The 25,095-nt window shown below is 35.4% G+C and overlaps 9 protein-coding genes across 9 annotated transcripts; 5 read left to right on the top strand and 4 right to left on the bottom strand.

Moving 5' to 3' along the window:
- Positions 1-701: 701 nt before the first annotated feature.
- Positions 702-1,850, bottom strand: IME2 (protein kinase IME2; the record flags this gene model as incomplete). Its single annotated transcript, XM_019182232.1, has 1 exon — positions 702-1,850. A coding segment is annotated over one exon (1,149 nt), but the record flags the coding sequence as incomplete, so codon positions are not given.
- Positions 1,851-6,661: 4,811 nt separating this feature from the next.
- On the top strand, positions 6,662-7,813 carry PRM10 (pheromone-regulated protein PRM10; the record flags this gene model as incomplete). The annotated part of the gene is made up of 1 exon (XM_019185853.1): positions 6,662-7,813. One exon carries the CDS (start codon positions 6,662-6,664, stop codon positions 7,811-7,813), a length of 1,152 nt encoding a protein of 383 aa, XP_019037220.1.
- Positions 7,814-8,428: 615 nt separating this feature from the next.
- On the top strand, positions 8,429-9,667 carry WICANDRAFT_34481 (ferritin-like domain-containing protein; the record flags this gene model as incomplete). Its single annotated transcript, XM_019182190.1, has 2 exons — positions 8,429-9,264; positions 9,367-9,667. The coding sequence occupies 2 exons, from the start codon at positions 8,429-8,431 to the stop codon at positions 9,665-9,667; spliced, it is 1,137 nt and encodes a 378-aa protein (XP_019037219.1).
- Positions 9,668-9,879: 212 nt separating this feature from the next.
- On the top strand, positions 9,880-15,126 carry UTP10 (snoRNA-binding rRNA-processing protein UTP10; the record flags this gene model as incomplete). Its single annotated transcript, XM_019183679.1, has 1 exon — positions 9,880-15,126. The coding sequence occupies one exon, from the start codon at positions 9,880-9,882 to the stop codon at positions 15,124-15,126; it is 5,247 nt and encodes a 1,748-aa protein (XP_019037218.1).
- Positions 15,127-15,361: 235 nt separating this feature from the next.
- GMH1 (Gmh1p) lies at positions 15,362-16,270 on the top strand (the record flags this gene model as incomplete). The annotated part of the gene is made up of 2 exons (XM_019185849.1): positions 15,362-15,411; positions 15,547-16,270. The coding sequence occupies 2 exons, from the start codon at positions 15,362-15,364 to the stop codon at positions 16,268-16,270; spliced, it is 774 nt and encodes a 257-aa protein (XP_019037217.1).
- A 159-nt stretch (positions 16,271-16,429) lies between these two features.
- WICANDRAFT_64158 (uncharacterized protein) lies at positions 16,430-16,906 on the bottom strand (the record flags this gene model as incomplete). The annotated part of the gene is made up of 1 exon (XM_019183678.1): positions 16,430-16,906. One exon carries the CDS (start codon positions 16,904-16,906, stop codon positions 16,430-16,432), a length of 477 nt encoding a protein of 158 aa, XP_019037216.1.
- Positions 16,907-17,166: 260 nt separating this feature from the next.
- On the bottom strand, positions 17,167-19,097 carry WICANDRAFT_69992 (uncharacterized protein). Its single transcript, XM_019184189.1, has one exon. The coding sequence runs from the start codon at positions 18,660-18,662 to the stop codon at positions 17,172-17,174; it is 1,491 nt and encodes a 496-aa protein (XP_019037215.1). The 5' UTR covers positions 18,663-19,097; the 3' UTR covers positions 17,167-17,171.
- A 17-nt stretch (positions 19,098-19,114) lies between these two features.
- On the bottom strand, positions 19,115-21,751 carry SPO14 (phospholipase D). Its single transcript, XM_019186487.1, has one exon. It carries the CDS (start codon positions 21,713-21,715, stop codon positions 19,142-19,144), a length of 2,574 nt encoding a protein of 857 aa, XP_019037214.1. The 5' UTR covers positions 21,716-21,751; the 3' UTR covers positions 19,115-19,141.
- A 3,023-nt stretch (positions 21,752-24,774) lies between these two features.
- Positions 24,775-25,072, top strand: WICANDRAFT_64155 (uncharacterized protein; the record flags this gene model as incomplete). Its single annotated transcript, XM_019183677.1, has 1 exon — positions 24,775-25,072. A coding segment is annotated over one exon (298 nt), but the record flags the coding sequence as incomplete, so codon positions are not given.
- Between the last annotated feature and the right edge of the window lie 23 nt (positions 25,073-25,095).

The following is a 25,095-nucleotide window of genomic DNA, read 5'->3' as shown; positions in this document are numbered from 1 at the left end:
TTTGATCCATTTCTCATGTTTTGAACACCAGCAATTGGTTTGTTCCAGTCATCAAAGTCATCAAGACTATCTGATCTCATGTTTATAGATCCATGCTCTCCAACAATATTGTAATTATGATGAGCTTGTTGCGGCTGATAAGAGATGAAGTTTGGATCAATATTAGGACTCACATCATTGTAATAGTTGCTTGAGTTAGATCCATTAAAATTGAACACCGACATATTGCTAACAAATTTGAGATTGGTTGTTCTTGGTTTTGCGTTATTCAAGTTGAATTGGGTTTCACTGATGTAGTTATAGTTGTTGAGATTTTGGCTAAAGCCATTGTAATTTTCATCATTTGTGACGATACTCTCTTGTGTAAGGTTTGGTGCTGATTCTTCAGGCTTGAGAACTTTTGGAGGAAGTTGAAGCTCAAAGTCATTTAAAAAGAGCTTACTTTCAGATGGTGATTGTTGAACATCATTTGAAAATGAATAATTAACCTCTGTTGCATCCGGTGAAATTGATCCATTATTTTCGTTAGTGACCACGTTAATAAATTCTTCTTTTTTCAAGCTTGGGATACCTGCAAGCATTTCTGACCTTGAGAAATCAAAACTGCTGTTAGACTTGTCATAATTGGCGTACTTTTTCCCAATTGGTGCTTTAGTGTAAGCTGGGACAGGAATAGGCATTGTTGGTGAATCATCAACACATGTCCCTTTGAAGTAAGGCATTGCACAGATAGCCTCCACATCAGCTCTGGTATTTGGATTCCATGCTAAACATGCTTTAATTACATCACAAAGTGGTGTCAAATCACGATTTGGAATTAAATGTGTAATATCAATGCATTCTTTAACAGGTAACTTCAATCCTAATTGAGAGCACAAAACAGCTGCCTCATCCCAGTATCCATAACAGGGAAAATAATTTCCAATATTATTGTTGGAAATTGGAGTACCTAGGACATCTAGCACTTTCCAAGTTTGCTCAATTTCATCTGAACCTGGAAATAATGGTCTAAAAGTTGCAATTTCAGCTGCGACGGATCCGAATGCCCAAATATCAACAGGTCTGGAATACCAATTTTTTCTCAACAAAATCTCTGGAGCTCTGTACCATCTTGTTGATACATAAGAGGTATATGGCCTTTTGTTATCCACATGGCGAGCAAGCCCATAATCTGCAATTTTAACAATAAAACAATCATGATATTTGAAGTTTTTGGAATTTATAAATTCTTGATCATAGAATCTATTGGAAGGTGAAACTAATATATTTTCAGGCTTTATATCTCTGTGGAAATATTGGTTCCTGTGAATATGACGAATACCATTCAAAATTTGAGATAAGATAGACTTCAATGTTGTTTGCGAGAAAAAGCTGTTTTTTCTAGCTTTCATCAATTGATAAAGATTTTGGTCTAAGCATTCCATAACAATGTGTAGTTTGAAACTAACATTATCAATGAATAACTCAAAAACTTGAACAAGATTTGGGTGATAGGGAATGGCCAATATAAATCTTATTTCCTTAACTTTTGAGTAATCATTCAATGCATTCAATTTCTTTGTCATTGTTTTGATGGCAACTAATCCTGTCTTCTTGTTGAAGTAATTCTCATGCTTGTAAAATTCATTTCTATCTAATAATGTATTGCGATAGATTCTGAATTTTGAACTATCTAGTAAATCCTGAGATGATTTAGCCAATCCAACACTACCAAAACTACCATTCCCAAGATTGCTGACGACTCTATACCTTCCATTAAATGGTTTCAAAGGTAAATAAAAAGGTGGATTATCAACATCTGGTGGTATTTTTTGTTTTTGTTTTCTTGGTGAATCACTAGCATTACCCATTGTTATTTATCACTGAAATCCAAGCTAAAACGACCTAAAAATAATATTCTTTCAAATAAAAGATGTGGAACAAGAACCAACACACACAATCAACAAATAAACGGGAGATAAACATAAACAATTCACAGAACAAAAAAACCACACGATATAATGTGTTGAACTTAACTTGAATAACCTAAGGATGGAGATTTATATCAACAATCAAGCTTTGAAAGTAATAACTCTTCAATAACACGAAACGGTTCCAAAACCAACAAGGCGGCTAACTAACAAAGGGAAAGATCTAACCAAATCTCTAATATCAACAATAATGTTTACCGAGCTAGAATAAACCACACACCTGAACAACCAAGTAAAATATAACAGTTGGATAATATATCTAAAGTTTATGTTAGCATTAGTCCAAGCAAAGAATCATGTAGATGGAGAACTCAAGATGCTCTCCATTAAGGTTTAAAAGTTACATGTTAAACCAACGCACTTGTTTGATTTGAACCTGAATTAATCCGTCTTGAGTCTCAATTCACCAAGCGCCCAGTATGGGATATATTTGTTGCAGCTCAGAATGCTGAATTTGTGTAGCCATATAAAGTAGTTGCAAACAAAAATGTCAATTTTTTTTGGTTTTGTGTTTTGTAAAATTTGGAGGTAACAAATGAACTATGCATGTAATAGAGGTCATTCTTAAAGCAAATGCATTATGAGTATGTATAAGTGACAGCTATAGGGCTTAATAGCTAAAATTGTAATCTTAAACGTCTTTCACTTCATAAGCTTTCATGAAAAAGTGGGAAGTGTATCTATGAGACATCTGAGATCTCTTGTATACTTCTTTATCAAACCATTGAGTGAAGCGTTCGCGAAAGCTTACATGTATGATGTGACTATCATGTGATTATCATGTGACTTGATTAATCGGTTGGCCCACTATGATTCTCTCTATTTTTGGAAACCCGGATAATTGCAAAAAGAAAAAAGCTGCAGGCACAGCGCGCGATGATTTTCACGGTGAAGGAAATTTTTCAGAGACCAAAATCATCAACATCATCAACAAAATCCTGGACAAGAAAGCAATCATCTTTGTAAATAGGAGAACTGTTGAGTTTAATTACAAAACTACTCCACTAAATCATGACAAGCTCAAACTCTACAAAATCGCTCACAGTACCAAATTACATCGTTGAAATGCACACGTAATGCTTTACATAATGCTTAAATCAATACGAGCAACATCAATTCAGTTCTGGATTCTGCAACGGGAAATTAATCAGATCTGAACAAGCTTAATTTCCAACGGGTTCTCTTTCTTTCAAGTTCAGGAATCAGTATTCTCAAGTTACGTGGAAAGATTCCAGATATAGTACATCAACTAGGGTTTGTCCCCAACTAGCGTGCTGGATTGTAGCAAGCGATTGGAAAGAGGAAGAAAGATTGAAATCTGGATCTTCTTTGGCCGACTAGCTGAGAGACTGAGCTATAATACTAGAATTTTCTCTTTATGTCAACGATACAAAAGCCAATTACACTCTGGAGTCTGTACCTATTAGCAACTACGTTCACTATACTGTTGTTTCTGAATCTCCTATTACGAATTCCAACTTGTGCTAAGTTGAGCGATTCTTGAACAAACCGCCCTGTTAATCAATCATGATGCCAATTGATCGTGAATTGGAGTCATCAAGTTTCAAGTTTCAACCAAGACTGTACAACAGTCAACTTCGTTTCCCTTCAGAATCTTTTCTTCTGTGCAAGTGATTTTCTTTGAAGCCTTCAATTTGCCAGACAACGACGTGTCCAAGGCTCAAGCTGCAAAATAAAACCACTGTCTATTCAAGCAGCTTCTACGCATCATCTTACAATTTCTCTTCACAAGTAAGGAACATACACCAATGACTACCACCATCTTATGGACACCACCATACACAGATAGTTTTCCGGAACATCTACTAAATATTCACTATAACTATAATTGAAGAAAGAAACGATGCTTTGTTTCAGATTTTAATTTAAGGTTGTAGGCCGGAGGGCCCTTTTAAGTTCTGCTGTGTAGCTCTGGAAGGGCCCTGCCTAGACGCTCCGTCTAATTACACGCGTCTCTGCCTAATCTTTTTTTAATTTCTCCGTCTAGCTTCACCCTGCTACTGGCTGTATCGAAAATCCAAAGGTTCACGGTGGACAATCTTTTTCAACCCACGAAGTCTAAGCAGCAATACACTCTCACAACTACAAAGCCTTCTACACACCAAGGCTCCCCAAGAAGCACAACATCCATAGAACAGCTCATAAAGATTGAGCCCTCGGCCAGAAATCCTTTTTTTCCTGGCCAAAAATATCAAATTGACCGCCAACTCGCACAATGACGTAGTGTGCACTTTCCAATTGCCAAAAGGCTGTAACGCGCAAAGCTTACGTAACACTCGAGTCAAAAGTTGAAACCAATTTATATAAAAGCAAATCTTTCTTCAACGACCGTGATTCTTCTGAAATCCTCTTCTTCTACAACATCCCTAGACTCATCATAATATTCGTATCCCTTAGAGAAAGAACACTCACATCCATCGCTTACAAGCATATACAACACAGCTCAAATAAACTTATCCAAGTTAAATTTAAAACATCTAGCATTTTGCATAACAAACATCAACTAGTTAGCTCATTAGATCCATCAAAAGATACCGTGGTTTTTTCTAGGATTCTTTGCTTAACTATCATCCATCTACTCTGTCAATATCCATTTAGAAAGAGATAGCTCATAATAAGTGTATCACAAGGTGAGCGGGAACGAAATGTCACAACAAGATCCATCATCACCTGGATCTGGGAATTCTCATTATGAGAATGCTTCTTCAAACCCAAGACCTCCAATGAGGCCAGCTTCTCCATCTCAAAGATCAAGTTCAAGTATTTTGACAATGTCAAAACTTTACCAACAGCAACAACAACAAGCTGGTTCAGCTGGACAAAGCGGTACTTTATCACCAGGTGGTCATCCTTCTCATACACATCGTTTGCATAGTCCAAAAGCCTCATCTTTCCTACCTAAAAACAACTCCAACAAAAAATTGCATCGTCGTGTTTTATCAGGTGGTTCTTTAAAAGATGATTATTTTTCAACTAGTGGCAGATCAAACAAGTCTAATTCTGGTGGTGCTTCCCCTTCATCAAACCTCGAAGGTGCATCTCCTCAATCTCCAGGTGCTGTTAAATTACCAACTTTCCAAAGAATGGAAAACTTCACACCTCCTGCTGGTGAAAGTGAACCAGTTTCCACAACTGCTGCTGCCGTTGCTGCCAGTCAAGGTCAAGGTGGTGATTCTACTCATGTTTCACCAAACTTGAGCTCTTCAAAGATTTATGATAGAAGAAGAGCTAGAGAAAAAGAATTTGAAGATGATGCAAACCAAAATTTCAAAGAAGAATTCATGTCAAATACTGATTTAGCTGATAAACCTGATCAAAATGATCCAGACGTTGATAGACAATACAAAGAGAAATTGGAAAATATCAAGAATGAAAAGGCTAAAAGAAAGAAAAACGTTGAATTTTATAATAGTGATTCAGGTAGTGATGTTGATATCAACTCTGATAATGAAGATTCTTCAAATGCTACAGCTAGAGACAAAGATGGTGCAACCAAATTAGAAAAAGCTGAAAGAACAAACACTGGTTCTTCATCCACTTCAAGTAACTCAAGTGAAAACAAAGCTGCAAAGAAACTAAAGAGTGTTTTCCAAAAATTGGTTAATCCAGAAAACTATAGCTCTGATTCTGAAGATGAATTGAAAGAATCTGAAAAGAATAAACCACCAGATGAAGGCTTTTTTTCAAAATTGGTTAATCTAAGTGGTGGTGGGTTAGCTCCAGGTGCTGCTAAATCTGAACAAGAAAAGAAAGATGATGAAGAAGCTCAAAATAGAATTGTCAGTGATGAAGGAACTGAAATGCAAACTTTAGATCCAGAATTATTTGCAAAAGAAGCTAATGGTATCGTCAATGCACATTCTTCAAGTCGTTCAAAACCTAAAACTAAACCAGATAACTCTGATGAAACCACTTTGAAAGATAATGCCTCCATCAGCTCACATCAAGGTAGTTTCTTAGCACCAAATCCAGATTTGTATTTACGTGATGAAGATGGTATTTTTGAAATGAATTTAGATGACAGTGGTGCCGGTTATATTGCTCCACCAGATAGAGTCCGTGGTGGTGTTTTATCTTCACTATTGAAAATGTACCAAAATCCTCAAGAAGCTTCAAAATCTCAACAAAGCTTAATGACAAGATCAACTGGTGGTTCTCCTATCACTTCAGGTTCCACAACTCCAACTGAAATCCATGGTGATTCTAAAATTGATCATCAAACTTTAGCTGGTCGTTTGAAAAACTTGGGTAAAAGAAAAGTTGCAATTGATGATAATAATTTGAATCAACAACAAGATATGATCCAAAAACATAGAATTGAAAGTTCAGTGGATTTAGGTGCTGAAGGTTCAAATACACCTGTTGGTAAATCATCAAAATTGAAAACTTTGAAGAATAATGTATCAAATCCTCATTTACCAAGTTTTGAAAAGACTAGACCAAAATTGAAAAAAGGTGCAAGTGGATTAATGGCTAAAGCTAAAAAGGAACAAACTCAAGCAAGAATCACTGTTCATATTGCTGATATTTTACAAAGACAACGTTTTGTTTTGCGTATGTGTAAGGCATTAATGTTGTATGGTGCTCCAACTCATAGATTGGAAGAATATTTGACAATGACTGCAAGAGTTTTAGAAATTGATGGTCAATTCATTTATTTCCCAGGTTGTATGATTGTTTCATTTGGTGATGCAACTACAAGAACTTCAGAAGTTCAATTGGTTAGATGTCCACAAGGTTTGAACTTGTACAAATTGCACCGTGTTCACAGAATTTATAAGCAAGTTATTCATGATTTAGTTGGTGTTGAAGAAGCAAGTAATGATCTGGATGATTTATTATCTTCAAAACCTGCATTCCCTCCTTGGTTATGTGTTTTGATTTATGCTTTTTCATCAGCTATGGTTACTCCATTTGCCTTTGGTGGTGGTTGGGTTAATTTACCTGTTTCATTTTTGATTGGTTTATGTGTTGGTTCTTTACAATTTTTAATTGCTCCAAGATCCAATTTATATTCAAATGTTTTTGAAGTCACAGCTGCCATTGTTGTTGCTTTTGTTGGTCGTGCCTTGGGTTCTATTAGTGGTTCACATATTTGCTTCTCTGCTGTTGTTCAAGGTTCATTAGCTTTGATTTTACCTGGTTATATCATTTTATGTGGTTCTTTAGAATTACAATCGAGAAATTTGGTTGCAGGTGCTGTTCGTATGTTTTATGCAATCATTTATTCGTTATTCTTAGGTTTTGGTATCACTTTAGGAGCTGCTCTTTATGGTTGGATTGATAAAAATGCAACTTCTGAAACAACCTGTGCTGAACAAATTAGTCCATGGTATAGATTTATCTTTGTTCCATTCTTTACTATTGGGTTATGCTTAATTAACCAAGCAAAATGGTTCCAATTGCCAGTCATGCTCTTCATTTCTTGTGCAGGTTATGTTGTTAATTTCTTTGCTTCAAAACATTTTCAAAATTCAACAGAATTTACTGCAGCAATGGGTGCTTTTGTCATTGGTGTTTTAGGTAATTTGTATTCAAGAATATGGAAAGGTCTTGCGGTTTCTGCAATGTTGCCAGCTATTTTCGTCCAAGTTCCTTCTGGTATTGCATCACAAGCATCTTTATTGGCAGGTGTTCAATCAGCAAATCAATTAACTACAAATTCAACTTCAGGAGCTGCTACTGCTCCAGCTGAAGGTTCAAGTTTGAGTTTCGGTGTTACCATGGTTCAAGTTGCTATTGGTATTTCTGTTGGTTTATTTGCTTCAACTATTTTCGTTTATCCATTTGGTAAAAAATCAACAAGTATTTTCACTTTATAAGGGAAATTTTATAATTTTTTATTTAATAAAGAATATCGGTTAGAAATTAATTGCAATTGTAGTGATTAAAGTACTATTGGTTGATCTCAGCTTTGTACCTCTAACTATGGTGAGATCGAGGCAATTCGCGGATGTACATTTCGCGAACAATTAAGCTCCAACGTTCTCACGATCTAAAAATCAGCAAACATGCTCAAAAAGTGTAGCATTACAAACCCAATTGTGTACCAGATTCAACTTGATGGTTATTGCTGAGCTCCATGCAGATGATTTAATAGATGTGCAGATGTCACCCGATTAGGATGTGCTCCTCTACAAGATCTGGGTGAAAAGTTGGGCCACAAGTACAAATTGAGCAACTGAGTTGTTTATTTCTGGAAGTCTGATTAATCATAAGCATAACAGCAAAAAAAAATAGCAGTTATTAATAATGGTAACGAATCAAGGCCCTAAACATCCGAAAAGGATTCCACTTCATAAGCATATTCGCAGCAAACATGTGTTTTGAAATTCGTCTTGCTCAAGAGGTATAAATATCATGAACTATTCCTAAAATTACTTTAAGGTTTCGAGAGAACTACAATTACCAAAGATTCTATAAAAGCTATTTTACAGATGTCATTGAAAAGCTGTGCTTTGCTAACTGCTTTCGCTATTCTAAATGTTGTCACATCATTTCCATTACCAGGAAATGATTCAAAAGACCCATTTGCTCCACGCCCTTTCACCCCAGCAGGTGGGTTAGGTACGGATAACAGCACAATTCCATACTATCATCCGTTATCAGATTTTGATTACCAGTCTTTGTTACTTGCTTTGAACCAAGAATATATTGAATTGGATCTATTCAACTATGGTTTGGCAAAATTTTCAGCTGAAGATTTCGAAGCTGCTGGTTTGAATTCTGCTGATCGTGAATTGATCCATTTCATGGCCCTTCAAGAGGTTGGACATGCTGAGTTGATTACAAATATGCTTGGTGAATCTGCTCCAGAAAGATGTAACTACACTTATCCATTTGAAACTGTCCCTGAATTTGTTGCATTTTCCCAACAATTAACAAGATGGGGTGAAAGTGGTGTTTATGGATTCCTCAACCATTTAGATTCAAGAGCTGCTGCTACTTTATTGACCAACTCTATCACAACTGAAGCTAGACAACAATTTGTTTTCCGTCAATTCCAAGGATTAAGTGCTATGCCATATGATTTTATTGTCGGTGTTCCTCAATCATTTGCATGGACTTTACTTGCTCCTTATATCACTACATGTCCTGCTAAGAACCCAACTATTAACTTCCAAAACTTCCCAGGCTTGCAAGTGACCAATGGTCCGGATGCTTTAAGTAATTCCACTGGTTCATGGCCTGCTATTTCTGTTGTTAACAACACTTTAACTGAACCGGGTAGAAGAGTGGAGTTCAAATGGGAAAACCCTGGATTACCAGTTGGGTGGACTCCAGTTCAAGATGCACCAAACATCAACTATACCAATGCTGGTTACTATAACGGAAGTACAGTTTCCCAATTTAATGGAAGTCAAGCATTGAATAGTAATGTATCAACAGATCCTCTTTACAAAACTTTTACTTTTGTCGATGGTCCTCCAAAATATGCAGCCTGGATCTCTCAATTGAACACAACATACACTGAATTACAAGATGTTAACACAGATGAAAACACTGCTTGGGCTATTCAACCAAATGCTACAGTCTTCCCTAACAGCAACAATACTATTGTCAATGGAACTGTTTTCGTTGTTTTGACAGATGAGCAAGTTCCTATTACACCTTTCAACATTACCCAAATCAATGGACATGTTGTTGCTGGTCCTGTTCTTTACCAAGCTGACTGAATACTTATTTAATGACTTTAAAATAATACCCTTTGATGATATTTTCGAGAATGTTGTAGTCATTTGTAAAACGCATTCGCGAATAATCGTGCGTTTACGGTTTCCGCGAATGGGCATCTCAAAATTTTTTTTTATGTGAAAAAAAAAAAAATAACATAGAAGATTTCATATGTCTTTTATTTAAAGTATTGAAATTATCGGGGGTGAAAATCATGTCTTTAGCATCTCAGCTGGGTTCAATAGCTGCTGCCAACAGTACTGTTGCGTTTGATCGTAAAAGAAGACAAAAATTACACTCTGTCTCCTTGATTTACAACTCAAAAGTTGCAGCTACCCAAGATTATGAAATAATTTATTCCAACGCTTATGAAGCTTTAGAGGAACTGATTACTATTGATAAAAGATTCAGTTTCTTCAAAAACTCTTTGTTCAGTGAAACCTCTGTCTCTGTTGATAGAAATGTTCAAACTGCTGAACAAAATAAAGACTTGGACAATGCAATTAATGCCTACCTCTCTTTGATTTCACCAAGATGGAACTTGAATCCAGCCGTTCAAGCTACTGAGTGGTTGGTCCGTCGTTTCCAAATCCACATTTTCAATGCTGAAAACTTGTTATTGAGTACCATAAATTACTATCAAGGTCCAGTCTTCAAGAGAATTTTAGAAATCACCAAATTACCTCCATTATTTTCAGGTCTAGCTGGTTTCAAGAATACTGAAAGATCACCAACAAATACATCAATGATCAAATTATTCACAGACTTGGACTTCTTGAACTTGTATATCAAATATTTGGAAGATGGTGCTACCAAAAAAATCCTATACTCAAATCAGTTGTTATTCTTTACATGTTCAGCAATTAATAGTATTGCTATTTTATCAAATGATCCAAAGAAGGTTGAACAATTAATTCCATTGATTTTGGAAGTTTCAGCTAAATTTTTAGCAAGCTCAAACTCAGATGCTCATGTTGCAAGTCATACTGTTTTAGCTGTTTTGTCTACTGCTGTCCCTTTATCACAAGAAATTATTTATGCTGCAACAGAAACAATTTTGGCAAACATTCAAAAGAAAGTTGAAAACTCAGGTTTGATATGTATTACAAAGTTGTTCCAATCTTTGAATTCTTCCAAATATGAAAACATCCCAGTTAGAATCTACAGACTTTTGATTAAATTGATTACTGGTGATTTAGAACGTTTTGATGAGATTTTGACTTCAAAGACAATTCATTCAGAAAAATTGGTCACTGTTTTGGTTAAAACTATATTAGCATACGAATTTGACTCACGTATTCCTTTAGTCTTGAGCATCTTGAAGAAAGTTTCTTTGCCAGAATATGAAATGTCATATATCATCAGAGATTCCATCACGGCTATTGACGTTATTCAACAAGATAAAAGTGATATTACTGAATTGATTGAATATTACATCAAAAATCAAAAAGATTTATTGTTAGATGGTTTGAATGTTATGAGCTTGACACCAGATTTATTGGAGGCTAAGTTACAAACATCATTATCATTAACTGGAAAGGAAGATGTTGAAAACACTCCTGTTCAAGAAGTTATCACAGAAACAACTGAAGAATCCAAAGCTAAAACAATTGAATTATTCAAGTCTAACAAAACCAAAGTTGTTTCATTTTTGACTGCAGATTTAAATGCTGAATTCAACAAATTGCTACCATTATACATTAAAGCATTACAATCAAAAGTTACTGAAGAATTTCAAAATGAGGTTTTTGAATCAAGTGATGGTCTTTACACTTTCTTAGTTAGAGTTGGTATCTCACCATCAGCTCCAGGGTTTGCCCGTACATCTGCCTTAGCTGCTTTCAAATCTTTAATTCCAAAGATTGATCCAAGCGTGAATTTGTTGACTTTGGTGCCAGTTTTATTTGCTGGTTTATATGATACTCGTCGTTCTGTTAGAGGTTTATCATCAGATATCTTGAAAATCATCTCTCAAAGAAAAGTTACTGATAAATTCTATCTTGAAAACTCTATCTTCGGGTCTAAATCTAAGGAATTACAGTTGATTTCTCCAAAAGATGGTGAAAGTTTCTTGAAAGCTGTTTTAGAGAACTATTTTGTTGAAAGTGCTGGTGTTTCTGATATTTTGGTCAATGCTAAAAAGAATGCCAAACTATTCCTTGCATTTTTAGCAAATCAAGCAAATGTTATAAGTTTACCATCAGTAAAACTTGTTTTGCTCAAAATCATTAGAGTATCAATCGCAAGTGTTAAAGGTGCTGTTTTATCACAAATCTTCCAATCACTTCTTGAAAATTACGTTGCTAAGAGAGAGTCCTTCAGAAAAAATGTTGAAGAAAACAAAGTTGATTTGAAAGATTTTGAAACTGAAGTTGTTAACTTAGTGTCTGCTAAGGAAAAAAATGTTTTTGCTATCAACTTTTTGGTCAACTGTTTGAGCTCACCTTATGAAGGACTCGCTGAATTGGCTTCTGCTAGATCAATTGCAATTTTTGAAAGTTTAAAGTATGATTTCAAACTCAAGTTGGCCAAATCCGTTGTTGATTCATTTGCCACTGAAGGATCTACTTCATATGATGCTCTCTTAACTTTACAATCACTACCATTATCTAGTGAAATTATTGTTGCATTACTAAAAGATTCTCAAATCAATCAACCAAAGGATGAACCAGGTGTTCCAAAAAGAAGAAGACGATCATCCGCTTCAGCAAGACAAGCATTGAATACTGGCGAATTAGCCAAAATTGCTGAGAATCATTTGCAAAAAATTACCGTTATTTTGGAAACTTTAGATCAGTCACTTGATACTTTGAAACCTTCAACTACCTTATTGAGTGCACTATTCAACCTGCTATCAGATTTGGAAACTCTAGGTGGTGATGCTGGTTTACCAGTCTTGTATACACAAGAAACATTGGCCGTCACTATGGTTAAAGTTATTAGAGCTTTAAAATCTGATAAGGCACAGTTGGATTCTAATTCTGTTAGAACTGATATTGTTGTCGCCACAATTAGATCTTCTCCATCTCCACAAGTGCAAAACAGATTATTGTTGGTTGTTGCTGAATTAGCTGCATTAGCTCCAGAAATTGTTTTACACTCTGTTATGCCAATTTTCACCTTCATGGGTGCACATACTATTCGTCAAGATGATGAATTCTCAGTTCATGTTGTTGAGCAAACTGTTGTCCATGTCATTCCAGCTTTGGCCAATGCTTCAAATGAAAAGAAGTCTGATGAAGTTGAATTCTTGCTTACAAGTTTTGCATCTGCATTTATTCATATCCCAAGACATAGAAGAGTCAGATTATTTTCAACATTAGCTTCAACATTGGGACCTGAATTATCTCTTCACATCATCTTGTTTTTAATTGGTGGTCAATATTCTGCTGCTGTTTTGAAAAATCGTACTTCTGAATCCAGATCATTGATTGATTTTGCTTCATCTCTCTTAAAACAATTCACTGCTGTTGAACAATTAGCAGCTTTAAACTCATTCATTGAAATCTGGAAAAAGATCCCAACTGAGCAAATTACAAGAGAATCACCAAATGCTGACATGTTCTATTCAAGTCCAATTTTCAACTCAACTGTCGTTTCATCCACTTCAGAAGAGTTATTGTCATTGAAGAGTAATTTATTAGAATTTATTGACTCATCATTGAATGGTGGTGAATCTGTTGCTATTCCACCATTACAGTTGAAAATTACTTCAATTTTATATGATGAGAGTGAAACTGAATTACAATCTGCAGATATTTTCCAAACATTTGGTGATTTGGTTCAATCATTGTTGCAATTAATTGGTGAAAAGTCCAAGTCAGATATCAGTTCCAATTTATTCAAATTGTTGAGCGATGTCCTTACTTTATTGCCAATTAAAGAATTTGTATCATCAATCTCCAACCTGTTATCAGATTCTCAACTTGATGTTGTTGTTCGTCAAAACTTAACTTTATTATCATTAGAGAAATTTGAAGCTGAATCATCAGAACGTGAAGAAGCTCAATTTGCTGCCAATAACTTGATTGAAGTTTTATTCACCAATATCAAATCAAATGAAGATTTAGCACAAGCTTCTTTAGACGCTTTAGCTTCTTTGATACAAAAATTCGGTTCTCAAGTTGATGATGAATTATTAACTAAATCTTTACATTTAAGTACTTCAGATGCCGGTTTGTTGAGTTCAAATGGTGAAGCTATTGTTTCATCACTTACTGTTATTACAAATATTGTTTCAGTGTTGGGTATCAAGACTATTTCATTCTTCCCAAAAATTATCCCGCCATCTTTGAAAATTTTCAATGAATCATTTCAAATTGAAGATGAAGAAGCTAAAGGAACTTTACAACTTTCTGTTTTGTTATTGTTATCAAGTTATGTTAAGCGTATTCCTGCATTTGTCACCACTAATTTACAAGATATTTTGAGATGTATTTTCAAGGCTGATGAAGTTTCAGAAAAAATCAGAGGTTCAATTGTTCAAGTTATCGTTCAAAATATGGATCATACAGCATTGCTAAAAGTTTTGGCTTCTATTTGGGATGAAACATCAAAATTAAATGCCACATCAATCGGTATTTATTTGAATACTTTGGAATCAACTGTTGAAGTCATTGAAAAGAAGACTGCTACTTCACAAGCTCCAAAATTCTTCAATTTATTGTTAAGATTATTTGAGTTTAGATCTGAAAGTGACTTTGACAATAACGCTATTCATCGTATTGAAGCATTCTTCCATGATATTGCCAATAAATATGTTATGAAATTGAATGATAAAACTTTCAGACCTTTGTTTGCTTTATTGGTTCGTTGGGCATTCGATGGTGAAGGTGTCACTAACGCTGATATCACCGAAGTTGAAAGATTAACTTCATTCTTCAGATTCTTCAACAGGTTACAAGAAAACTTGAGATCAATTGTCACATCATACTTCACATATTTCTTTGAACCAACCATTGGTATTTTGAAAAGATACATTTCTGCAGAATTGGATGATGTTAATTTACGTCGTATTGTTTTGAATGCTTTAACTTCTTCATTCAAATATGATCAAGATGAATACTGGCAGGCACAAGCAAGATTTGAAGTTGTTTCAGAGAGTTTGTTATCACAGTTGCAAAATGTTGAAGATAGTATTGGTAAATACTTGGTTAAATCAATTGCTGCTTTGGCACAAAATGCTTCATCAGATGAACACAATAAAGCATTGAACCAATTGTTCATTTCACATATGAAATCTGAATGTAAACCAAAAGAGAAATTATGGGCTACTAGATCATTGAAATCAGTTTATCAAAAGGTTGGTGACCAATGGTTAACATTATTACCACAATTGGTTCCTATCATTGCAGAATTATTGGAAGATGATGACGAAGATGTTGAAATGGAAGTACGTACAGGATTGGTTAAAGTCATTGAGGCAGTTCTAGGTGAACCTTTAGATAGATATTTGGGTTGAAGCTGGGTTAAAAAAGTTTAATAGATTTTGTTTCTAATAAATTCATTGTAGGGTCTAGGAACCTCGTAAATGGTCTGGTCTATAGCCTAATCTGAAGCCTCTAGTCTAGGCCGTGTTTCGCGCTTTTTTTTTTTGCTGACGAAGTGTCCAAATGTTTTTTAACGTCAAAAAGGTGTCGATTCATGAATAAACAACGAATAAAATCAATTCAAGATCAGTTACAGCTAATTTCTCAATGTCTAGGAGATCATTTACGCCCACCCTCTCAGGACTGGGTCTCAGCTCGCAGAATTCAATTTTGCCATCCACAATCAACGATCTATCTCAAGATGATCTAGCATCTTTTAGATCGGGAAGAACAAATAGCTCAACAGGAACATTAAGAAGTAAAAGTTATAGTGCAAGATCCAATAGATTCAGCTCTTCAAGAGCAAATTTTAAGATTCCAATATTCATCAAAAGATTTTTCAAACCACCTACATTGGATTTTGAGACTGCCATGTGGGAAATTTTCTATTTGATTGTTTCTCCAAAAAGGGTCTACAGATCATTATATTACCACAAGCAAACGAAAAACAGATGGGCAAGAGATGACCCTTCATTTGTAATATTATTAGCATTGTTTTTGACACTGAGTGCCATAGCTTGGGGTGTTGCATATTCACCAAGTTTTGTGTCCATATTAAAGTTGATTCTATATATGGTTTTCATTGATTTCTTTGTTGTCGGGGCCATTGTTGCAACAATAGGTTGGGTTTTAGCCAATAATTTCTTCAAAAAGAGAAATTCATATGGTGATTCTACAATTGGAGCTGTCACTGAAGGTGATTTAGAATGGGCTTATTGTTTTGACGTTCATTGCAATTCCTTTTTGGTGATTTGGGTGCTACTTTATATGGTTCAATTCATTCTATTACCTTTGTTAACAATGAATAACTGGTTTGGTCTCTTTTTGGGGAATACTTTATATTTTGTCAGTTTGAGTTATTATTTTGTGATAACTTTTTATGGTTACAATGCATTACCATTTTTGGAACATACTCAACTTGTTTTATTCCCAATTGGTATCTTTTCAATCCTTTACTTTGTCAGTCTTTTTGGATTCAATATTGCAAAAACCATGACAAACAGTTACTTTAGCTGAACAACATGCATTTATACAACACACACAGAGAAGCCAGATTGAAGATAAACATTTGCAAATTAAAAATGTACATTATTTATAACTCATCAACTGTAGACATTAAACACAATATTAATACAGCAACCCGTATTGGGGAATCCTGATTCCCTTTACTTCTCTTCATTTTGGAGCTTTTTCAAAAGTAAAGATTCCAATGAATGGTTCAACGGCATCTGGCCTACCAGCTGGAACTTTCCCTCTAAACACAAGATCAGGGATTTCATAACCTGCATCACCTGGGTTTTCACTAGGTAGTTGTTCTTCTTGATCATTTTTTGGTGTAGCTGAGGTACTACCATCATTACTGCCAGCGTCATCTGAATAATCACCCTTTGGGTTCAAAATCTTTATAAAATCAATCCTTAGTATATCTTCATCTTCCAATACACCAAACAATTTAAATTTTGAATTTACCAGATCTTCATTCTTATTATAGTGCAATTTCCCAGAAGTATGACCCGTTAGTCTTCCCATTGTTGAACCAATACCAACAGAGTCACTGTTAGCTAGCTTTATATATAGACCAGAGATACCAAAAGGCGAGCAATGTACCTCTAAATCACAGTCATTTGAATATGAAAAAGTTTGAGTAGTCATCTTTATTAAGCAGAACAAGCCCTCTTGCGCCTGGAACGTATAGTGAAACTAAATTGTTTTGTACCCAGACCTTCACTTTGAGGGTTTGGAAATTTCGAGTTTTAGGAAAGGGAAAAATTCGCGGAACTATTGTTCAGGGGCACACAGGGTCTATGGGCACGGGATCAAATGGCAGTGGCCCAAATTCCATCTACAAAACTTTTGAAAATTCACTTTTCATTTCTTTATATTACAAGTGTTGGTCATTATTGTGTGTGTGTGGCTTTTAGACTCTTTGTGATAGTGGACTGGCTTGTTTGGAATCATTCATACGTCTTACATCACCAGTCTCATTATGGTGAGTTGTACTAATTTCATAGCCATCAAAAGATTCCTTGATGGCATCCAGGTCTTTTGGTTCATAAGTATGTGAAACTAATTTAACACTGAAAGCTTCTGAATTCAAAGAAGAAACAGCTGTATCTGTTGAAGATTTGTTTTCTGATTTGAATGTTATTTGTGAAGGTCTGTATTTCTCTTCTTCAGCTTCCCACATCATCTCTGCAAGTTTTGTGCTTTGACTCAAGAGCTGTTTCAATTTTCCTATATCAATTTCCTTTGTTGGTGTAGGATGTGGTTTGGCTAAAGAGTGGTGTTTACCTTCAGTCATTGGGTTATATGTTTTCAATAGATATTGAGTGCTAGTAACAGAAGCTGAAGAATTTAATACTTGCTTCTCAGATTGATCTGTTCTCTCCAATGATTTCAAAAATGGTTTATGGTTTGACCTTTTCAAATTTCTCAAGTCATTATTCAATGATTCGAAAAACATTTTTTGTTCAACGCTAACGCTTTTCCAAGCTGAATTATTTGAATCTTCATCTTTCATTTGCTTCAAAAAATTGACTCTTTGCTGAATTCTACCAAACTTTTCAACATGCTTGGGCAGTTGTTTTTCATCGCTGATCTCTTCACTAATAGATGTTTTGAAAATTGGCTCTTCAGGTGATGTATTTGCATCATTTAACAAGCTTGGGTTCTCAGAATTGTTAGATTTTGTACTGTTTGAATCAGAGTTCACATATCTATTATCAGTTTGAAAAGTATCTGTCTGCTTATCAATGTGATCATTCATAGCATCACCCAACTCCATCTTGAGATCATTGAATGCTGGTACTAAATCTTGATCCATTGAAACAGAAACATTTGATCTGGGTGTTTGATACTGTGATATAGTGGATGGTGCCTTGGATTCAATACTAGGCTTACTTGTAATTGATGGTCTTTGATATTTTTGATACAAAATGTTTGAATGATTGGGCACAATAGTATCCACTGCTTCATTACTGCTATACGCAGACATTGGGTTCCTATAGCGATTGTTGACATGATGTGTTGATGGATATTGTGGATTTGGGTTCAAATTTGAAGGCACTCTAGAAGGTCTATTAAAATTTGTGGAAGCTGCACTGGAGGACCTTCTCATATCGATAATTTCCACATTGCTCAAATAATCTTTTCTAACTGTTGAAGTTTCTCTTGATCTTGATTTCTCAAACGTTGGGTCCCTTACATTGGGGACTTTCTGGATATTTTTCACAACTTCTGGTGGTCTAAATTGGTATATCTGTTCAGACTGTTGGTGTTGCATTATACCTTGCTCTTGATTATTTGATCTTATACTTGTTGACCTTCCTCTTGTTTCCAAGCTATGAGTTCTTGAAGTTTGGGGCCTCGTCAGCGTCGACTCTGAGTTTTGCAGAGCAACATGATTCATTGTGTCTAATGTCCCAGTGTTGATAAATGTTCTCTTTCGGCCTTTCAGCTCTAAGCATTCGATTGGTGAGTTCTATGACGTGCTTCTTCTGTGATTATAACTATCTGGAGTTTAGCAGCAAGTGTCTAGTGAGTGGTTTTTACTGAAGTTGGATGTTGTTGAGATCTTGCCAGGTATTGTAGAAAAGAACAAAACAAGGTACCTGACAAAAAATTCATGACGGATCGATTGTCTACGAAACCCATCAACAGTTTATCAATCAATCTGCAGCCTTTCTTTTTCGCTTTTGATCTCGTCAAATGATTTTGCAGTTCGGCATTGATAATTCAATTTCATTTGGCAGAGCGCGGGCGTCTCACTGATAAGAAAAATTTTATGTGATAAGGCTCGACTGCCGCATTGGGCAATAACTGGGCTACACTGGCAGGTTCAAATCAAACAGCTAAAATTACATATTAAAAAACTAATAAATAAACAGATCAATCATAGATATCAATAGGTGGGAGCCTATCCATATTGTAAAACCAGTTACCAGACTCAACCTCCTTGTACAACCAATCAACTGGGAAAAGCACCAAGTGCCCTTGAATCTCACTCAACAATCTATCTGCAGTCTCACGATCAAACACTTTTTCACCCATTAATTTATTTCTTAGACCATAAGCACCACTCTTACCTCTTCTTGGATATGTAGCCTGATCATCTGGGTCTTCGCCTTCATCAACTGCAGTGTTTTGGGTTTGTCTACCTGGTGGCTTACCAAGTACACCATCTGTATCATCCAAATCTTGAGCACTAACACTGTTATGTCTCTCCATGCGATCACGAACATTGGCTAAAGTTTCAGCTTCATCTTCACCATTTGATGAATGTGACATCGACTTGAATAAAGCTTCTCTGCGATGAACCTCTTGCTCTTGAGCAAGTCCAAAAGCTGTACTCAATCTTGAAAATTCCTTATACTCTTTCCATGTAGTGACAGCATCATCAGGTTGACAATGGAAAACTTCTCTAAAAATCTTTGAGTTTCTTAATGCATTTTCAAACCAAACGTCTTCATAAAATGCATCATCAATTGGATCACTAAAGCAATATGGGTCAATAAATTTATTAAACTTAGACTCATCACCTTGCTTAGAGTCACTCAGACTGTCCAAAACATCACGAATACCTTGCGAGTCCAATGCAACAACTGGGATATTATCACCAGGTAAATTTTCAACTTCTTGTAATTCAGTTGAAGGACGAGCATCAACACCAGCATTAGCTTCTATATCTTTAGGATCAGCACCTTGACTAGCTTTTGGCTTTGAAACTTTATCAACAGCAGATGTTTTACCATTGTGATCTGATCTTGTAAAAGTATTATCTAGACTGGAAATACCAACTTTTGCACGCTTTTCATTTTCATCATCATTCTGAACCTTTTGTTTAGCTGCAACTCTTTGCAAATATGCGATTCTTTTCAATAAATCCCATCTCTCTTGATTTCTTTCAGCTAAAACAAATTCCTCCTTGTCACTCAATGAAGATGGATTATCAATGAAATCATCATTTTCCAAAAATTCTAAAACTTGTTCAACATTTGGTAAGAAAACATCAGTAGTATCATTAACCAAAGACTCTTTAGCCCATCTTTTCAAAGTTTTAGCAGCACTCAATTTGTAAGCTTTGTACTCTTTCGATTCCATTCTGTCCTGACCTTTACCTTCAATATCATCCTTATGTTTTGTAGTATTTGAAACTCTTGAATCGGTACTAAATTGTTTCTTATCTCTAATACCAGTATTTTCCTCCCTAGCACGATTGTTAAAAGAATGATAAAATAATGGAGCTGGCTTGTGATCTTTTTCTTTCAAATGTGGTGGCAAATTTTGACCATTATCTTGTTGATCAATATCTTTATAGTTTTCATCATATTTTGGCGCAGCATTAGCATCACCAAAAGCTTGCTTTTTGAAGGTTTGCCATTTTTTAGTACCATTTGGTAAATTCAATACATCCCTTGAAGCTAATTCAACCATTGAAGATGTAACTTCATTTTCCTTTTGATTAAAATTATGAGTCTTAGAATCTTGACCAACTTTGGTGGATCTTGCTAATTCTTCCAACTTGTTGAATCTTTTTTCAACAATTTCCAAAATATCAACGTCAATACCTAAATGCTCTCTCATTAATCTAATTCTTAAAGTATGAGCAAATCTTGCGGCTTTATAAGGTTTACCATTCATGGTTGTGTTGACAGTTTCAGTATCTCTAACACATGCTGCAACTTCTGAATCCCTATTACCTCTTTGGGATCTCTCATTGATATTTGCAGAACCAATAATTGCAACTCTATCATCAACAATCATTGTTTTACCATGGATATAAAGTTGTTCACTGACAATCTTACGGTTTGGTCCAATTCTACCCCATTTTCTCAATGAAAAAAACTGAATATAATCATAGGGATTGATCTTCATCTTTTTCAATTTAGCGAAAATTGAAGTCGAACCTCTTGAAATGGACATATACTGACATTGCATGATAACTCTAACAGCAGAACCCTCAGCTTCATCAACTTGACTTTCAAAACCTGGCATTAATGGAATCATGATAACAGCTTTCCATTTCTTTTTTTCATTATGAGCACGAATGATTCTATCAACTAAAGCATCACCAATTCTGTTTTCAATAACAGTACCATCAAATGCAGATGCAGTAACAAAGAATTGATTTTCAAGATAAACGAAATGTTCAGAAGTTTCAATCAATTTCAAGTATGCATTTTGAATGGAGTGTTCGGTTTTCTTCAAACCCAATGACCAATTACCAGAGGATCTCAACAATTGAACCTCACATTTACCAGTCAAATTAAATCTTTCCAAATTATCTGGAGAAAATTCTGAAGGTGGTGTCAAAATTGGTGTTGGTCTCGATGGTCTCTTTTGTCTCAACAAATAATTCCATCTTTGAACAAAATGTCTACCTAGGTCAGCAGCAGGTTGACCAGCAGTAACCATATGAACATCATGCCATGGCATACGTGGAACAGTATCTCTATCATACATAGATTCATATGGCTTGTCCAACTCAAAGAAATCCTTAACCCTTGGATTAGAATAATCTTTACCTGGGAATTTTTGGTATTTGATGGATTCTTCATTAGCATTCTGTTTGGTAGCAAAATCATGAGGAGAATCATCAACTAAAACATGGTCTGGAGTGTCATATCTACCATAACATAAATCAATACCACCAACAAATGCCACAGTATGATCAATAATACATAATTTTTCATGATGAGCCCAGAAATAAGTGTTTTGTAACCATTGGTTTGGTGAACGTAAAACATGAATGTTTGGATGCAAATCAATCAATGAATGTTTGGTCCATAATGAATCAGTGACAACTGTAGAGCCAACATTTCTATAAACAATAACAAAGATTTTCACACCTTGTTCAGCTTTTCTCTTTAAGATTCTGTCAAGACGCCATTCCTGATTACCATTTGCTGGACGTCTCATGTATAGCTCTGGACTTAACCACCAATCATGAATATAGATAACATCTTTAGCCATTTCCATAGCAGAGCTAACAGCCCAGAAATGATCTCTTGCATCAACAAACCATTGAGCAAAACAATTTTGCCTAACTGGAGCAAAACTATCAAATCTATGAGGCTTGGACCAAATAGTATTCTTTTGCATTGTTTCAATTGATTTAACCCAAAGTTTCAACTGGTATTCAGATCTGGCCAAAACTTTCATTGATCTTTCACCGTTCTCCAACTTGATTGATAAATGAGTTGAAATCTTAGCATTACCTTCTGTATCTTCTTGGAAAGCTTCATCCCTTAATGACATATTTTCATCATACAATGAATCATTATCATTACCACGAGTTCTTTCACGATCTTTTTCTTCACCAGAGTACGTGATTTTGAAACTTGGATCAACCAAAAACACTTCTAATGGAGTTGTTGAATAGATATCTGAAACATACATGATGTACGAGTTTCTAACCAAAAACCATTTGTTTGTATGTCTATCAACCATTTCCTTGATATCACTGTACTTCAAATGACCAACTCTCCAGCCTTGAACTTTTGCAGTTGATCTCACAATCAAATAACCTTGTTTACCTTGATAACCCTTTTCATAACTCAACAAGACACTTAATGGTGATAGTTCAAAAAATTGAAATAATCTATTAGCTTGAGGTCTTAATGATAATGCTAATATTAATTGCTTGAGGTAATGTTCAATTTTCTTTCTATATTTTTCATGACGCAAATAATCCTCCTCTTGTTGAGGTTCGCCCAAGGAGGATATTCTTGAAACAAAATTATGCAACTGGGATCTCATACTTCTTCTGGAACTAACTGATGTGATTTCATTTGTTGCCTGAGAGGTTGCATCGTCTGTATCAGTTTGTAGCATACCATTTGCTTGTGGAGGGTCATCAACAGTTTGCCCATTGGAAGTAGGTTGTCCAGAATTTGGTGCTAGTTGTTGGCGAATGTTATTTGTTGTATCTTGGGCATTATGTGGTATCTGGGTTGATAGATAGGTATCATTGAATGTATGTGCGTCCTCAATATCTTCCTTGGCTCTTGGGAATCTTGGTAATTCAACAGGCTTGAATCCTCTAAACCCCAATGACTGGAAAAACACAACTTTTAATCTAGAATGCAAACCAATTAAATCTCTCAAATCTTTGACAACAAACCATTTTACTCTATTTGGGCCAACACCATACTCTAAATTGATTCTGTATTTTTTATGTTTACTTCTAGGATTGGTAACATCTTGAACACTAAGCCCTAAAAGTGATAGTAATAATGGTGCTCTTCGACTTCCATGTTCATCTTGAATGAATGTAGCACCGGCAAATAGCGCAGCTGGGGATCCAGATATCAAACTTGTTATCAAATTTGATGCTCTCATTTTGGCCTGTTCTTCAGATTCATCATGTCTTCTTTGTTGTTGTGGTGGGGCTTGTGGTATTTGGAATTCAGAATCTTTTCTAGGTTGTTTTCCAAACCTCATAACATGCTTCAAGTCTTTCCATCTATTGGAATCAGTCTGTGTAGGTGTTCCAGGACCACTTGAAGGACTGGTGAATAATGGAATTCTCTTGTACCATGTTCCTCCCTCTCTATCATCCGCCCTGGACTGAGGTAATCCACCATCAACTTGTTGTTCACCAATTGGTTCATCTTGTTCAACATATTCTTCTTCTTGGCCACCATCTTCACCCATGCGTATTGGTCTTTTGTCATTGTTGTTGATGGTGTTTGGCTTCTCTTCAGCTTTCGCGCCAGCTTGAGACTCACTATCTCTTGACTGGTAGTTATTCTCAAAGACTCCTTCTTCTATATCATCATCTCTGAAGTCAAATCTGTTGGGTATATAATGAGGTTGGAATCTTTCACCTGTAGCATTGCCCTTCTGCACTTGTTCTTTTTCATGTTCATTAAACGTATTGCTGTTGTTTTCTTCACCATCTTCATCATCAACATTTTGGTACCCATTCAATGGTTTACCATTCTGCTTGTTATGTGAATCAGAACTAGCATTCCGACCAACTAATTGATCCAAAGTCATTTAGTCCCGTTTTGCAATGTAATTGTGAAGTCTTTTCTGATAATTCCTTGCTATTTTCGTTCACTGGTATTTTGTGTCAACACCTGTCAAGAACTCGTAGAATGTAAGGGAAAGGCAAATACAACTTCAGCGATCACAATCAATAAGGTACTCAAAGGTCAATTGGCATCAATCAAAGCAATGTGAATTCAATCAATGAACACTCAATTGTGTGTGTATAACATCAAAATTTCACCTCTTCTCAATTTCATCTCGAAACATGTTTTTTTTTCTTCCTGAGCAAGGGTTTGATTTTTGTCAGGTATTACATAACCAGAATAACCAATTATGCACAATTCATCAATACTCAACATTTCACATCAACTATAAGAAGAATCAAGAATCCACTAATTGTAACATTATATGTATATTAATAGAACATCGGAATTACCTTATATACACACAGTAGAGGATATTCTGTCAGGTTAAAACCACGAATAAAATAAAACAAGTGATCATTAAATCAACATCAACTAGAAACAATGGCTGTCACAAGAAACTCCAATAGAAGAAACACCTCTTCAACCTCTTCAACCTCTTCAACCTCTTCAACAACTAGAGTAACCAAAACCAGAAAACCAGCCAGAAAAACCAAGGCTAATCCTCGTGTTACAGCAATTGAAAACAATATTTCTGCATCACATGCTGCATCAACATCTGAAAACACACCAAACTCAACCACTTCAGAAGAAAATTTTTCAACAAATGGTGTTCAACAAGCTGCATTATCTGCACAAAATGAAATTTTTCTAGTTCAACTGAACGGCCATGAGACAATGGGTCAATCAAATCGCACTTTTTCC

The sequence above is a fragment of the Wickerhamomyces anomalus genome (genome assembly GCF_001661255.1).
Source record: "Wickerhamomyces anomalus NRRL Y-366-8 unplaced genomic scaffold WICANscaffold_5, whole genome shotgun sequence".
Classification (NCBI taxonomy): domain Eukaryota; kingdom Fungi; phylum Ascomycota; class Saccharomycetes; order Phaffomycetales; family Wickerhamomycetaceae; genus Hansenula; species Hansenula anomala.
The sequence above is the reverse complement of the archived record's forward strand: the minus strand, read 5'-3'. Positions and strand labels throughout refer to the sequence as shown.

What these genes read in the sequence shown, in the direction of transcription:
- WICANDRAFT_69992 (XM_019184189.1), bottom strand. Translation starts at nt 18,662, where the DNA reads ATGAATCATGTTGCTCTGCAAAACTCAGAGTCGACGCTGACGAGGCCC.
- SPO14 (XM_019186487.1), bottom strand. Translation starts at nt 21,715, where the DNA reads ATGTATGATAGAGATACTGTTCCACGTATGCCATGGCATGATGTTCAT.